This window comes from Schistocerca nitens, chromosome 4 (assembly GCF_023898315.1).
Source record: "Schistocerca nitens isolate TAMUIC-IGC-003100 chromosome 4, iqSchNite1.1, whole genome shotgun sequence".
NCBI classification, from domain to species: Eukaryota; Metazoa; Arthropoda; class Insecta; order Orthoptera; family Acrididae; genus Schistocerca; species Schistocerca nitens.
In genome coordinates this window covers 878,675,237-878,692,804 of record NC_064617.1, presented here as the reverse complement: position 1 = coordinate 878,692,804, position 17,568 = coordinate 878,675,237, and the positions used below count along the sequence as shown (strand labels likewise).

Here is a 17,568-nt window from a genome sequence, read left to right as displayed (position 1 = left end):
TTTGGATGTAATCGAATCATACTTAAGTAACAGGAGACAGTATGTATCAATTAAAAATAGATGCTCCTCACTGAAGAAAGTTCGGACTGGAGTGCCTCAGGGCTCGGTCCTAGGTCCTTTTCTATTTATCATTGCAATTAATGACTTACCTTACCACGTAGGAGCAAATTCAGTTGTGTGTTATGCTGATGATACAACGTTGCTCAATACACACCATGACACAACAGAACTGCATCAGGCAACACAGGAAAAACTAGAACTAGTAATGGATTGGTTTTCTTCTAATGAACTCCTGTGTAATCCTGATAAAACACAAGAACTAATTCTGGGTTTAACTACAGCTGTTGAAAGCAAATCAATAAAATTGTTGGGATTCCACATTGACTCAAAATTAAACTGGGAGGAACACATTAACCATATCTGCAAGAGAATAGCAAGAGTGTGTTATCTCATCTGGAGACTGACAGATGTAGTCACTAATGAGTATCTAAAGGTGGTATATTTTGGCCTCTTTCAGTCACATATTTCCTACGGCATATTGTTATGGGGACATTCTTGCTTTGTCAGTGAAATACTGAAAATTCAAAAAAAAGTAATCAGAATAATAAGCAAAGCTAAGCCCAAGGAACACTGCCGTCCCCTCTTTATCAAGCACATGATATTAACTGTGGTGAATCTATACATCTACACAGCACTGCTTTATGTCAAAAGCAACTTAAATGAGTTCGAGACCAGAGAGAACATACATCCCCACAACACCAGAGGCAAACTGGACTTTGACATACCAAGACACAGACTCACAAAGACTGCAAACTCACACAAAATAATGAGTTTAAAACTCTTCAATAAACTTCCAGCATCTGCTCGGTCACTGACCAATAATATTTTCAAACGTAAGGTTTATGACTGGCTTCTCAAACACCCATTTTATAAGATAACAGAATATTTTGAAATAAGCATTGACATTAGTATATAAGAATATTCCTAAAAGAAAAAGAATTAAATTGTAAAAACTTTACTGTAAAGTTATTGTTAATTGTATATTTAATGTTCAGACCTATTCCGCTGTAAGTGGTCAATGGTGAATAAACTGAATACTGAAACTGAATACAACAATCCTAGCACATATAACCCAACGTAGATGTTAATAGTAAGCAGTTCAAACATTCTGCAAATAATGACACAACTTCCAGAAATGTTGGATGCTCTTTTCTCCTCACAGACAACACTAATCACCTAGGCTCTTTCGTCATGCTTGGGTCTTTTGCCATTTGATGGAGAACATCTGTCATGCTTATACTGTTGCAACAAAACTCACTCTTTCATTTCTGTCATTCAACTGCAAATCTCTAACTGGCATTGACGTGGTTACTAAAGAAGTTAATTCTGTGCAGAATACCCACAAGGAATAGTAATCTTTTAGATGATTCTCCAAACAGAAGAGATGAATTCAGCTGTGTGACCCTTGCTGTACATGTTGGATATTAACGACTGGGCAGGTAATCTAAATAATAACCTCCAACTTTTTGCAGATGATGCAGTTATCTATAATGAGGCACTGTCAGGAAAAATCTGCACAAATATTCAGTAAGATCTTCATAGATTTTGAAATGGTGCAAAGATGGTAATCTGCTTTAAATATTCAGAAATGTAAAATTGAACAGTGGAAAAATTGAACAGTGGAAAATCCAGGATGGAATAATGAAAATATTATGAAAAGGATAGATTACTACACATCATGTAGGGGAGATGGTGAGTCAGAGACAGGCACAACAAAATGACTGCTAAACATGTAAACTTTGAACAAAAATATCTTCTTCCAAAGTAGAAAAAACACACCCTCACACAAGCACAACTAACACATGCATGCACAACTCTAACTCTCTCTCTCTCTCTCTCTCTCTCTCTCTCTCTCTCTCTCTCTCACACACACACACACACACACATATGCACACACAAGACCACTGTAGTCTTTTTGTTGTGCCTGTCGGTGACACATCATCTCAGCAGTATAGTGAGTTGCGGTCTATCATTTTCATATTGAAGTGTAAAACTTTGCAATTAAAAAAACATAGTGTCCCATAACTACAAATCAATGAAATACAACTGGAATCAGTCAATTCACATGAATACCAACATGTATCAGTTTGTAGAGTCTTGAAATGGAATGGTCACACACACTCAGTCATAGGTAAATTAGATGATAGACTTTGATCTGTTGGCAGGATACTGAAAAAATACACTGAGCATCTACATCTACTCTCTGTGAACCACTTGAAGTGCATGGCAGAGAGTATGTCCCACTGTACCAGTTATTAGGGCTTATCCTCATTCCATTCATGTATGGGGCGTGGGAAAAATGATTGTTTTATACCCCAGTGCATGCTATAATTAATCTAATCTTATTCTCAAGATCCCTGTGGAAATTATATGTAGTGGGTTGTAGTATATTCCTAGGGTCATCAATTATAGCTGGTTTTTGAAAATTCGTCAGCGGATTCCTCAAGATAGTTTTCATCTATCTTCAGCAGTCTGCCAGTTCAGTGCCTTCAACATCTCAATGGCACTCTCCTGTGGGACAAACAAACCTGTGACTATTCATGCTGCCCTTTTCTGTATGTGTTCAGTATCCACTGATTTCCTATTTTGTATGGGTCCTGTACACTGGAACAATATTCTAGGATGGGTCACATGAGTGATTTCTAAGCAATCTCCTTTGTAAACTGGTTGCATGTCCCTAGTATTCTAGCAATAAACTGAAGTCTGTTACTTGCTTTATCCATTATTGGGCCTATATGATTATTCCATTCAAATTCCTACTAAGTGTTACACCAAGTATTTGTATGAGGATTCCAACTGTGACTCACTGATGTTATATTCACAGGACACTATGTTTTTTATTTATTTTTTTATTTTATTTTTTTGTAAAGTGCACAGTTCTACATTCTCAAACATTTAAAGCAAGCTGCCAATTAAACTTCCTAGCGGATTTAAACTGTGTGCCAGACTGAGACTCAAACTCGGGACATTTGCCTTTCATGGGCTTTCTGGAAGCTGCCAATCACTGCACCGCTTTGAAATCTTATCAAGGTATGACTGAATACAGAGTGTACTTTATTGCAGAAAGTCTGATGTTGTTATTAACATTGTCTACAAGATCATTAAGATACAACACTAGCAGCAAGGGCCCAACACATTTCCCTGGGGTACACCTGAAGTTACTTCTACATCTGTCGATGACTTTCCATCCAAGATAACATGCTGTGTACTCCATACCAAGAAATCTTCAATCCAGTGACATATTTCATCTGATATATCATATGATCATACTTTTGATAGTAAGCGTAAGTGTGGTACCGAATCAAATGCTATTTGGAAATTGAGAGATACTGCATCTACCTGACTGCCTCAAGCCAGTGTTGTTCTGTTTGACATAGTGTACCTCATTATGTTTGAACTCAGAATAATGTTTTAAGATTCTACAGCAAATGGATGTCACAGATACTGGACAGTAGTTTTGTGGATCACGTCTGCTACCCTTTTTGTACACAAGTGTGACCTTTGCTTTCTTCCAACTATTGGGCAATTTCTGTTTGAGGGATCTACAATAGATTAAAGTTAATAGGAGGCTAACTCAGTCACAAATCGTGTATATAATCTGATAGGGATATCACTGGGCACTGTGGCTTTATTCAGTTTCAATGATTTTAGCTGTTTCTCAACACTATTGACACTAATAGCTATTTCACTTATATTTTCAATGGTATTAGAATTAAGTTGGGGCAATACACTTGGATATTTCTTTGTAAAGGAACATTTGAAAATGAAGTTAAGCATTTTTGCTTTTGCTTTGCTATTCTCAGTTTCTGTTCCAGTCTTGTCAATGAGTGACTGAACACTAACTTTGGTGTCACTAACAAACTTTCACATATGATCAGAATTTCTGTGGGTTTTGTGAAAGATCATTTGACAATATTCTGCCACAGTAATCACTGGAGGCTTCACACATTGCTCTTTTGACTGCCAAACACGTTTCATGCAGCATCTGTATGTATTTAATAGTGTTGCCTTATTCAAATTATACATGAGCTTTATGCTTATTTGTTTGCATAACATTATTTTTGAATTAACAAGTAAGGATATCAGAACAACAAAGATTTCATATTCTCAATTAACTGGTGTCACCAATTTACAACCAGATTACATTTGATTAGATTAAATTCAGTTTTTGTTCCATAGACCCAAAAATGAGATGATTTCATGGGTGTGCTTTCCAGCATAACATAAAAATCATATAACATTTGAATATAATACTCACTTCCCTGATCATTTTTCAGGAGATTGTCAAGATATGTGAACACATTACAGTAAACTGGAACTGCTAATATTTACAGAATTAATACACTGTCAGAATGATACTTTCAATAAATTTATCATATGCAAAATACCTAATTTTGACTGTTGTGACCAAGTGCTGTCAAAACTGAAATCTAACTTTTACTTAAGTTGGTCTAACAGTCCCTGTTAACATATTCATTTTCAGAGTAAAGGAGTTGCCTACCAAAGAGTCTTTCAAGCACTGTTTAAACTGTGCTTTACCTGAAATCAAGTTTTTAATGGTGGCCGGCAATTTATTGAAAAAATGTGTTCCTAAATATTGAACCCCTTTCCGAACCAAGGTAACAGATTTTATGTCTTTACGTAGCTCATTCGTATTCGTAGTATTGATACTATGTATTGAGCTATTTGTTGGGAATAGAGAGATATTATTTGCAAGCCATTTCATTAAGGAATAAATATACTGAGAAGCAGTGGTTAGAATACTCAGTTCCTTGAACAGGTTTCTACATGATGTTTTTTAACTGACACTACAAATAAGTCTTATTGCGCGCTTTTGCACAATAAAAACTTTTGTTTGGTTTGATGAGTTATCCAAAAATATCTCATAAGACATAACAGAATGAAAATAAGTAATATATGCAAGTTTTTTTTGTATTTATATCTCCTACATCTGAAAATGTAAGTATTTAGAAACATATTTCATGAGGGGAAAGACAGATACTGCCTCCAGGAAAATTAAAGAGGCCTTTGGGGAAAATAGAAGCAGATGTATGAGCATCAAGAGCTCAGATCGTACACCAATTCTAAGAAAAGAAGGGAAAGCTGAAAGATGGAAGGAGTATATAGAGGGTCTATACCTGAGAAATGAACTTGAAAGCAATATTGTAGAAAGGGAAGTGGACACAGATAAAGGCGAGATGGGAGATACGATACTGCGAGAAGAATTTAACAAAGCTCTGATTGATCTAAGACGAAAGTAATTCCAATTCCAAAGAAAGCAGTTGCTGACAGGCGTGGACATTACCGAACAATCAGTTTAATAAGTCATGTTTACAGAATACTAACACAAATTCTTTACATAAGATCAGAAAAACTCACTGATGTTATATTCACAGGACACTATGTTTTTTATTTATTTTTTTATTTTATTTTTTTGTAAAGTGCACAGTTCTACATTCTCAAACATTTAAAGCAAGCTGCCAATTAAACTTCCTAGCGGATTTAAACTGTGTGCCAGACTGAGACTCAAACTCGGGACATTTGCCTTTCATGGGCTTTCTGGAAGCTGCCAATCACTGCACCGCTTTGAAATCTTATCAAGGTATGACTGAATACAGAGTGTACTTTATTGCAGAAAGTCTGATGTTGTTATTAACATTGTCTACAAGATCATTAAGATACAACACTAGCAGCAAGGGCCCAACACATTTCCCTGGGGTACACCTGAAGTTACTTCTACATCTGTCGATGACTTTCCATCCAAGATAACATGCTGTGTACTCCATACCAAGAAATCTTCAATCCAGTGACATATTTCATCTGATATACCATATGATCATACTTTTGATAGTAAGCATAAGTGTGGTATCGAGTCAAATGCTATTTGGAAATTGAGAGATACTGCATCTACCTGACTGCCTCAAGCCAGTGTTGTTCTGTTTGACATAGTGTACCTCATTATGTTTGAACTCAGAATAATGTTTTAAGATTCTACAGCAAATGGATGTCACAGATACTGGACAGTAGTTTTGTGGATCACGTCTGCTACCCTTTTTGTACACAAGTGTGACCTTTGCTTTCTTCCAACTATAGGGCAATTTCTGTTTGAGGGATCTACAATAGATTACAGGAAGAGCAATTTGGATTCCAAATGAATGTGGAAAGACACAAGGAAATACTGACCCTACGACTTATCTTAGAAGGTAGGTTAAGGAAAGGCAAACCTATGTAGCATATGTGGACTTAGAGAAAGCTTTTGACAATGCTGACTGGCTTACTCTTTTTGAAATTCTGATGGCAGCAGGGGTAAAATACAGGGACTGAAGCACTATTTACAACTCATGCAGAAACCAGGCAGCAGTTGCATGATTAGATGTGTTGATTATGTAACTAGTGAGAGTGTACTGAATTGAATTGGGGAGACAAGGAACTTGTGGCACAGCTTGACCAAAAGATGGGACACATACTGAGACATCAAGGTATCAACAATTTAGTATTGGAGGGAAGTGTGGGTGGTAAAAATCATAGAGAGAGACGAAGAAATGAGTGCTGTAAGTAGATTCAGAAAGATGTAGGTTGTAGCAGTTATTCGAAGATGAAGAGACTCGCACAAGATAATAGTTGCATGGAGAGCTGCATCAAACCAGTCTTTGGACTGAAGTGCGCCCCCATTAGCTGAGTGGTCAGCACAGTGGAATGCCACGCCAAGAGGCCTGGGTTAGATTCCCAGTTGGGGCAGAAGATTTTCTCTGCTCAGGGACTGGGTGTTGTGTTGTCCTCATCTTCATTTCATCCCCATCTCTGACGCACAAGTAGCCCAATGTGGCATCGAATGCAATAAGTACTTGCCCTCAGCAACTGAACTGACTCTGGCCCACAAGGCCGTACGCTCATTTCTATCATATGACATTATACACATTGCAAATACAGGCTTGTTTAGGGGCTTCAGCAATTGTTGTATGCCCCTCCCAACTGAATTTATCATCAAGTTATAATTCCGGAAATTTAACATTGTCAAACTCCTCCATCTGCCTGTCTTCATATGTTATACGCATGCTGGAAGGAAATTTCTTACACATTCTGTACTGCATACAGTGGGTCTTTTCAAAGTTTAATGACCGTGAATTATCATTAAAGCATTTATTAATGTCATTGAAAATTTGATTAGCAGCCATTTCTAAATCTGTATTCAACTTGCTATTTATTGCAAAGTTTACATTATCTACAAACAAAGCACTTAGCATTAGGTAATGTAACAGATGAGAGGTCTTTAATGTACACAAGATAAAGCAACGCACTGAAAATGGAACCTTGAGGACCACCCCCCCCCCCCCCCCCATACACAATTAATTCCCAATCAGATGACAAATGATTCCTCAGTCCACTGGTATTTCACAATGACACCATTTGTCTTCTGTTAGTTACATAAAACTACAACCATTTTGTAGCACTGCCAGTAACAACATAATATTCTAATTAGCTTACAAGAATGCTGATTCACAGTGAAAGGCCTTTGATATGTCGCAAAAAATGCCTGTAGCCTCCAATTTGTTGTCTAATTAATTAAATATATTTTCACTGTATGTGTAAACAGCTTTCTCTATGTCTGAACCCTTACTGTTGACTAAAACAGTATATTATTTGTAGTCAGATGCTTAAGAAGACACTTGAAAACAATATTTTCAAATATTTTTGAAAAAGCTGGCAAGAATGAAACTGGTCAACAGTTTGATGATATCTGTTTATCTAGCTTCTTGTAAAGAGACTAACTTCATCGTATTTTAGCCAGTCTGGAAATGTTCTGCTGATAAGAAATTGATTACACAAATAACTTAAGACAGAACCCAACTCACGTGAATACTCTTTGATTACCTTCATTGATGTGTGATCATAAACACCAGAATACTTTGCTTTTAAGATTTATGATTGATGGTACTTCTTTGGGAAAAGTGAGTCATTTCCACTTTGGCGAAGTTATTTTTAGAGATTGGTCTTATATTCCATTTCGCTAGTTTACTGAACCTGGTAACCCCAAGCTGTCAGTAACAAAAACAAAGTACTGGTTAAGAGGTTTGCAATATTACATCCACTCCTTACCAAAGTCTCATTTATTTTTTGAGTTATCTGTTCCTCTTCCTTTCTGGCCCCACCTGCCGCCTCTGTCTTCACTATGTTGCATATAGTTTTTATTTCATTTCCTGTTATTGACTTTTTCTCATAATCAAGCTGCTTAGATTTCTGGATTCCTTGCTTCAATATTTTCAGTATGCTTTGTAATGCATTACAGTGCCAACACCAGAGCAGCTTCTAGATAGTAGATAGTGTATCCTTTTTGTCCCACATGAGACCTTTGTTCCTTGTTTAATCCATGGTTTATTTTTAGACTTCTGTTTGATTTAGTTTACGGGAAAACAATTTTCAGGTGAGGAAGTAAATTTATTAATGAATGCTTTGTATTTTCTGTTTGAGTCACAAGTATTGTAAGCATGTATACAGTTCATGTCTCTGAAAAATCTCCTACAATTCTCAGTTTCTGACTCATTTATTACTCTCCTGTACTCAGATGTAATAGCTTTTGTACTCTAACAAGTTTCAACATTTAACATAAGATGCTACATGACATGATCAGATAGCCCATTTACTATTAGTTTTGCATTATGACTTTTCCTTTGATTTGTCTACAAAGATATCATCAATAGCCGTCTCAGAGCATTTACATATGCTGTTGTGAAGTTCACAATAGGAGTTAAATCGAATAACAGTGTTACTGATTGCAATAATTGTTCACTGAGAGAGCTTTTCAATAAATTCACATTAAAATCACCAGCAACCACCTTTTTTTTTTTTCCTCTGTGAAATGGGACATCAGAGCTTTCAGAATTTTTACAAAGAGGTTAAAGTTTCCTGTAGATGCTCTGTATATACTTACTATTATAATGGACTTCTTATAAAATACTACTACTGTTGCTCAAGCTTCTAAGTGGTGCTATGAGCAAAATTTATAAATATCAATATTCTTGAAATTAAAACAGTTTCTGACACATGCGGCAACTCCTCCTTTCTCCATACTTCTCTACAGAAGTAAGAGGCAAACTGACATACCCTGTATGCTCCTTGGACTATGGTACTGGACAGCATCATGCGTATGCACAAGAGGTTGCTGCTTACAAAGCACTTGGATGACTTATCCTGCAACATTGCTCAAGTGGGTGTGACCCATACCTAACGAGACTATAGGGGATACTGAACATATAACAACAAGGGCAGGATGTATGGCTACAGGTTTGTTTGGCTCATAGATTAGCATCATGGAGATATTGGAAAATCAGTTTTGGGAGGGGGGGTCAAGCATCAGCATCAAATGAGTAATCTGTAAATATACTACAATTCCCTATGTACTGCTTTCATAGGGACCATAAAGAGAAGATTAATATAATTAAAACACACACATAAGCAATCATTCTTTCCACCCTTCAGAAGCAATTGGAACGGGAAGAGGCACTAAGTGGCACAAATGGGAAGTGCCATCTGCCATGTTCTTCACAGTGACATAAAGAATACAGGTGCAGAGGGTAACTGAACCTACGGATACCGGAAGTCACCTTCATCACATGAAGTAATGGTGTTGTGGCACGACAATATCATGCCATACACAAGCAGGAATGGGACAGAACACTGACAATATTTTGTTTTGCATCTATAAAATTTTTGTGAATGTTGGTTGTGGTGACTCAATGATTTGTAGTGTAGCATGAGGTACAAGTAGGCTGAAAGGTGACAATCTGGTTGTAACAGACGAGACAAAATTAATGTGAATACGAAATCTTTGTTTTGGTGACACACTTACTTGTCAATTCAAATGTAACGTTATGCAAACAAGTAAACATAAAGCACATGTATACATAAAATAAGGCAGAACTAATAAATACTAAGACAAAAATCATAATGAGTGATTTAAGAAGTAGTGACTTTATGAAGCTAATTATGGAACAAGCAAATACAAGAGTGCACCATGAGCATAGTGAGTTGGTACTGGCAAAGCATATGTAAGGGTACCGATACGTAAGTTAATATTTCAAGGGTTTTGTGAAACACCTGTTCCTTTAACAGTTAGTATAACAAAGTAATCAGTGTGCTTCTCTTTTGCTGATGAAGGCTGTGGCTGAAAGTTTTGTGTAAGTGTCTTTTAATTGTGCGTGTTTGTAACTTAACATGTCTTCTTTACAGTAAGCAGCAATCTATCTTTTCCTAAAGTGTTGATATGCCTACCTGGAGCTTCTATTGTTTAATCGTTCAAAACTGGCATTCAGCTAAGTTTAAGCAGAATTATTATTGTTAGTTAAGTGATTGGGATGATTCTATGTTTGTTGGGGTTGGATTTTTACGTTTGAGCTGCTCATGGGGCTTTGTGTGGTGGCAAAAGATGTCCTTTTGATGCGTTTCAGCCATCACAAGTAGTCTTTCAGAGTCTGCAGCACTTTGCGTTGCACCATGGAGCTCCTCCCTGGTGAAGTTCCATGGTTTTTGTCAACACAGATCTAGGAATGCAGTATGAAGAAAAAAAAGTCTGATGGCAGAAATTTGTCAGACACAGTGTTCTTGTGAAATGGCTAAGCTGTCATCTGAGCTTGAGTTGCAGTCTGGCCAATAAACCAGATTTGGTCTAGAATACATAGCCTATTCTTCATAGTAAAAGTAGTCTTATGGGGAGAAAATCTGGAAGAAGTGGAGGTTCTGTTTGGGACAAGGTAAAAGAAATCATACTTCCAAGATGGTGGAAAACCTCGCACATGATTATTTATTTTATTATTTATCTGACTTTTGGCCATTCAGCACAACAGCGCAGGACTTGGAAGATGCATTACTGAAATAATCTATACATACACATAACATATACAAAGTGGGATAGGATTAGGTAGGTGAGTGAGTTAGTTAGTTTCATTTTCAGTGAAACACATTGCACGATAAATCATGATGTGGAACGAGTCATTTTACAATCACATCAAAAATTAATTTGTAAATATGGCTATATGCTGTACATTTATGTTTTTTAAGTTAGTTTATTTTTTTAATACACAGATGTAAGTTAGTAATTCCTATCCACCACCTTTTACACATAACAATAACAGAAATTTTTCTATGGAATAGAAGGAATTGTCAAGGAGAATTGGCCCACTGACCAAGCAGTTCACGATACACAGCCTAACGAAATATACACCTTAGTATTGCTTAGGTTGGTTGGTTGCTTGGAGGTGGAGACCAGACAGCGAGGTCATCGGTCTCATCGGATTAGGAAGGGATGGGGAAGGAAGTCGGCCGTGCCCTTTCAAAGGAACCATCCCGGCATTTGCCTGAAGCGATTCAGGAAAATCACGGAAAACCTAAATCAGGATGGCCAGACGCGGGATTGAACCGTCGTCCTGCCGAATGCGAGTCCAGTGTGCTAGCCACTGCGCCACCTCGCTCGGTAGTATTGCTTATTTGCCTGACACACTGAATCAAGATACAGAAAGCCAAGTGATTTGAAATGGATTTGCAGGCAAGTTACAAAAATGTACAATGAAATCAAATGGCAGAATTAAAAGTTGGTGATTGATATTGCTGGCAGAGTTACTTTTACAGTTCCAACATATCATTTTTGCAAAGAATTCTAATACTGAGGTTACTGCTACCAGTCTCTATGTAAACTAATGTAAATACAAAGAGGAATATTTTATACGAGTCCAAAAAAGATGGCTCCAGGCACTATGGGACTTAACATCTGAGGTCATCAGTCCCCTAGACTTAGAACTATTTAAACCTACCTAAACTAAGGATATCAGACACATCCATGCCTGAGGCAGCATTCGAACCTGTGACCTTAGCAGCAGCGTGGTTCCAGACTGAAGCGCTTAGAACCACTCGGCCACAGCAGCCAGCTGATACAAGTCATCAGCTTTCACTAGTGACATGGAAAACATGTCAAACATCATAAACAACATAGTGACTGTAACACGATATCAGTGGCGATATTCTGAAAGGGCCAAAGCTACAGATTAGTCTGTCACCAAAACCACTTTTTTTTTTACTTTCACATTCATTGGCTTCGCAAGCTAATGATGAATATATGCACTAAAAAGTGGCATCGCAGCAACCATTGATATTACATTTGTGGTCATGTCAACAGCTCGTATCGAATACTCCTCTTGACAGTTATCTGCTACACAATGGTTAATCAGATACGGTGTACAAAGACGAGTACAGTCAGCTGGCTTTCATCTGTGAATGGAGAATTAGATTGGACCCAAATATCATCTGCTACACACCATTTTGTAGCTTTCTGTGTACAAATGTTTTAGGTGACATTAGTGTACATAAAAAAAATGGTAGACTTCCCCTTGTACATTAATAGCACACATTTTTTTATCACTCCACAGCATAAAATTTTGTAATATCTCTTCTCTACAAAGTCCAGTAGGAAATCCCTGCTGTTGAAACGAATCACCCTATCAACTTTAGCGGATAAAAATAGCTGCGATATACTGGAGCTAACAGTAGTCAGCTGGCCTATAACAAATAATATTACGGCGGAAAATTTCTAGCAACAAGGTCATTTATTACATTTTCGAAGAAGGCCGGAGGAACTTACAATGCGAGAATGAAATTTTGGCTACAAAAATTAAAATCGTGAAAGACAACTTAGTATTAACAGAAAATTGAAGTCTATAATCTGCAGAAAATGGTCATGAAGACGTACCAAAATAAATAAAAAATAAAAAAAACAGCTGTTCTTAATTGTTAGCACATAACAGTTAGTTTCTTTAGCGCGGTTCGTTGACATCCGACGTGCTGCAACAAGTTCACGTCAATGAGTAAAAGTAAGAAAGATATCTCATCAACCGAACTGTCAATTGCAACTGATAGAAAGACCAACATCCTATTACATTTTTGTCCTATAACTTAGATTGTATGAAATATAATTGGATTGTAGTTTATGCAGCTGAATATTATGTTAAATAACTGGCATATAACTAATTTTGTGGGGAAAACAATTGCTTTGTAGCTTATGTAGAGGAACAGACCAAAGCTATTTTAGTCAACTTTAATTTATTTATGACACTCTCTAGAGTCTCTACATAAGCTGATCTTCCAAAGTTAAATACTAATGATCACGCATAGTAAGCAAAAGTCTACAGAAATAGTGTTTGTAATTTGTGCTTTTGTAGATACTTTTGAAAAAAGTGAACCTGTTAATTTTGAAGTTATGTTATGAAAACCATTCAACATTTTTGTTTTGATCATGTGACTTTATGTCGAAATGATTTATCATGTAGAGGCTCTCGATGTTGAGTCAGAGCAGAAAGATCCTTGTGGTGATCGTCAAGAGTATCTTTGGGTATGTGACTTCTTTGAACCTGTGTGTAGAGTTATGTACACAGAATGAAAGTTGTTATTTAATGTGAGTAAGTGTGTTGTGTTATTGTTTATAATGTGCTGTGCAGATGGATAAGTCATTGTGATTTCAATGAGCACTGCTTATTTAAGCGTCATAAAGCAAGTGTTCCAGTGATGATAACTTGGTGTTTTTTCTTGTTTGCATAATTTCTTATAATATATTGCTGGGTAATTGTACAATTTTGAATCTGCTGTCACAAATAATGAATTAATTCAAACGCGTAACCTAGCTTTTACGTTTAACGGACACGTTTTATTTTTGTAGCCTACAGTCTGTTAGTATGAGCTTCAACAAGGGTGGTGATGGAAGGCCGAGAGGGTTTGGATTTTCGGGCTTCCAGCTGAAGCGGGATAAGAGCAATCAGTTGCCACCTCCACCGTCAAGCGCCATCAGTAAACATGGGTATTCTACAATGTCAGCAATCAGCCAAAACGCTCTTGCAGCAAGTTACGGTTTACCAAGAAAAAGATCAAAAACTGAAGAAGAGTAAGTATTCTGGTTCCGTAACAGTAACGCAATCATCGGAACGCGATAAACAGGAATGAATGGATAAAATCCAACAACGAATACTTAAATTTACATTTTCTCAAACAGTGTAATGCAGTGGATATTTTGTAGAGTTTAATTTGTTGACAATTGCTTCACATGTTACTGTTGTCATTACACATACCACACTCACATGTAGACTCGTGTAGAAAGAACAAAATAAGACAAAAATTTCAAAATGCCGGTGTTGCTGTTGTAAATATTGCTATCAAAAAAGATATCTAAAAAGTTTAACTGCAGCCACTAACACACTATCTAGTTGACTGCCCATTGCTTAATATTTGTTAGGTCTGTATATGGTTATTGGGTATGTTTTCCTTAATTACCATTTGAAATACCTTAGTTGTATTCAGATTTTAATTTTGGAATGTCACTAAACTGTCTAGAGAACAACATAAGCCTTCAGTATAGTCTTTACTGTGTAATGCCATATGTTACATAGACAGCATCTTCATGTTTTTGTTTATTTGATTACATTGGCTTTTGTTTGTGTGTTTTGTTCACAGTATGTTTAATTTCTGTGAGTGCTGGCTAAGATTGTGTTGCATATGTATGATTATATAGGTATAGTGGAGGTGGAGAGTATTTTGAAGGTCATTATACTGTTTGATCAGTAACATCACTGTAATCCTAGGATAGGTTGGATGATTTCAGTTTAGTTGTATCTGTACACTCTCCTGTAAAGTATGTAAATGAAGGAAGTATATGCACTACTTATTGTATAATTTTCTTATATGCTGACTGATTCTGTCTTCTCTCCACTTTATTGCAGAATTAATTACAACATTGTGTGCTAAGTTTAATTATTGATTTTTTTATTAAACCTTAACTCCCATTGTCTTTAGATTATATGTTTGAATTCTCTTTTTTTGGTTAATAGAGGCAGTGACTTTCTTTTTTTTTTGTTTGTTTATTATTGATTGAAGGTATTTTGATGAAGATGATGAACATACTACACCGACATCAACACTGGAGTACATTCCTGCCCCTGGCAGCCCATCGTATCAAGAACCAAAGAATGACAGCTCGGATTCAGACGAAGACCCATTGGATGCATACATGGCAGGCATCGAACAACAAGTACACAAGGAAACAACAAAAATTATGGAGAAAGATGACAAGAAGAAAGGTATTAGAGATGATATTGAGGAAGAAGATGTAGAGGAGTCTTACTACAGGTAATAACAACCTACTCTTCATGAAAATTTGGAATTTTAGGTAACTGTTATGTCCTCAGATATAGATATTAGGATGAAATTTGCTAGTCATTCATTAGTTGCTGCTACGGACAATGGTATGACTGCTACAGTTAATTTCTCCAGATATCTGGCCTATTGGTGGAATGATTGAAGTGTTAGCAGTGGGGTTATCTGTGAAATTTTCTTTGTGACGCGGATATCGAAAGTGATGTTCAAGTTTTTTTTCCTGGTGGTGATTGAAGTTCATATTTAGTAGGTTAGTTTATAGTGATGGATATTGTGGAGTGTTTTGTAGTTATTTTGTCTGTTTAGTTTTTAATAGTAGTGGGTTCTGTGGCTTTGTTTTAGCTATATATGTAACTGAAATTTCTGGTACCAGATCTAGTAGTTGTGTGGGTTAATGGTATCATGGAAATTTCCTATACCTGTTATTGTTGGTATGTTGAATGCTGAGGTTTTCGTTTGGTCGATTTTTGCATTAGTATTTGTTTTGGCATGTCTTCGTTATTGGGGTTGTCACATATTTAGTTTGTTCCCTTCAGAAACCCCCATAATTCCCACACTTGTCCCATTAATTTAATGTTATTTCTGCAATTAAATAAATATTTTTCATGTTATTTGTGTATGTTGGTGTATGTAATGAAGACATGGTCCCCATATTGTATCAGCTTTAAGTAGGGGTATTGGTAAATGCGACAATGTCCGATTCCACCCGTCTGCTTTGACGCATGACATTGTCAGTATGGCGGAAACGACCATTCTCGACATCTCCAGTATGGAGTCTATGGCGTTACTACATAAACAGAACAACAAACATGAAAATACATATAAATATGATAGAAACATCTCCCTCCAAAAATATAATCCAAATAACGGGACAAGTGTGGGAAATTGGCGATGACCTAAATATAAACATATAAAACCACACATCACGATCCCAAACCATACAAAACGGCGACATAAAAAACAGCGAAAATCAACACACAATTCCCACATTCCGCTACACCCACAAAATCCACAGGAATCGGTTATTCACACTCAACCATGTAGCTCAGCCACAGTTGTTGATACCACAAAATAAAAACTATCAACTACAAAAACTAGAATCAGACCGCCACTATTGATATCACAAAACCAACACCTGAAACAACAAAACTTGGAATTGGACACTTCCCTTGACTTATAAAAGTCAACTACAACAGATGATACCAAAACACATACAACTACAATGACACACGTTGGAATCGGATACTTCCCTCGACCTACATAGGTCAACTACAACTGATGATACAAAAACACATATAGCCACGACAACACATTGAAATTGGACACTTCCCGTGAATTATATTGGTCAAATACAACTGATGATACCAAAACACATACAGCTATGACAATAAACATAGAAATTGAACATTTTCGTTGACCCATCTAGGTCAACAACAGCTCACGATACCAAAATGCATCTATGATGACAAAAACTGGAATTGGATACTTCCATTAAGCTGTATAGATCAACCACAGCTGACAATACCAAAGAAACAAACACCTACACCTGTGATAAATAAAAGCAAACCCAGAACACATGAAAAACCCCACAAAACATCACAACTCGTGAATAATAGACCCAAAAAAAGACTAATTACCATGAACAAAATCTGGCACACTAGGTTAGCCATGCCAATCAAAGTCGCGCCCGCACGCACACACACACACACACACACACACACACACACACACACACACAAAACCTATCAAACCCCAGAAACAAAAATCCGCCAACAAATAAAAACCACACAGTAAACGAAACTTGATCACACAAAAACAACTGCAACAAAACAGATCCTTTGCAACATAATCATAAAACAACTCTCCCCCCTCCCCCCCAAAGCACCTAAATCCACAAACATAACCCCCCCACCCCCTAGCAACGTACAAAACTCCCTCAGCTAACCACCCTTGGCCTGTACATCTTATTAACTGCCCTAAAAAAAATGCGAAAAATGCAATACTCCCCAGGGACGCTCTTCTGCTAGCAGTACTCATCTAAATGAGATTGCAGGTTAGAAAAACACCTCTTCCCCCTCCCTGTGATTGATCTAACTGCCCCCCCCCCCCCAAACCCCTCCATTGAATTTGTACATGCCCCAGTTTCATAACTTTTTGACTCTAAACTATGATTTACAACTAAATGATAATAGACCCTCTTCCCCCACTCCCTATACAACAAAAAGAGCATCTGACACTACAGTACTCCTTCCTCTATATACTCTTCAATTAACCCCATCAATTACCTCTTCAGATGTCCCAACAAAATCCTGAAAACACAAT

At 36.9% G+C, this 17,568-nt stretch overlaps 2 protein-coding genes across 5 annotated transcripts in view; one reads left to right on the top strand and one right to left on the bottom strand.

The window, feature by feature from the left end:
* Positions 1 to 12,904, bottom strand: part of LOC126253387 (caspase-2) — an 83,966-nt gene extending 71,062 nt beyond the window's left edge. Inside the window, exon 1 of the mRNA XM_049954681.1 lies at positions 12,797 to 12,904. The gene's annotated coding sequence lies outside the window, so the exon portion shown is untranslated. The remainder of the gene's footprint in view (positions 1 to 12,796) is intronic.
* Positions 12,905 to 13,417: 513 nt separating this feature from the next.
* LOC126253384 (ATP-dependent RNA helicase DDX42) overlaps positions 13,418 to 17,568 on the top strand; it is a 69,809-nt gene continuing 65,658 nt past the window's right edge. The window contains exons 1-3 of one of the 4 annotated variants that reach the window (XM_049954679.1): positions 13,418 to 13,498; positions 13,767 to 13,981; positions 14,968 to 15,219. In XM_049954679.1, the coding sequence (XP_049810636.1) occupies positions 13,776 to 13,981; positions 14,968 to 15,219 (458 nt within the window). In that variant the 5' untranslated portion in view covers positions 13,418 to 13,498; positions 13,767 to 13,775. The other 3 variants (XM_049954677.1, XM_049954678.1, XM_049954676.1) reach the window with 3 other exon arrangements.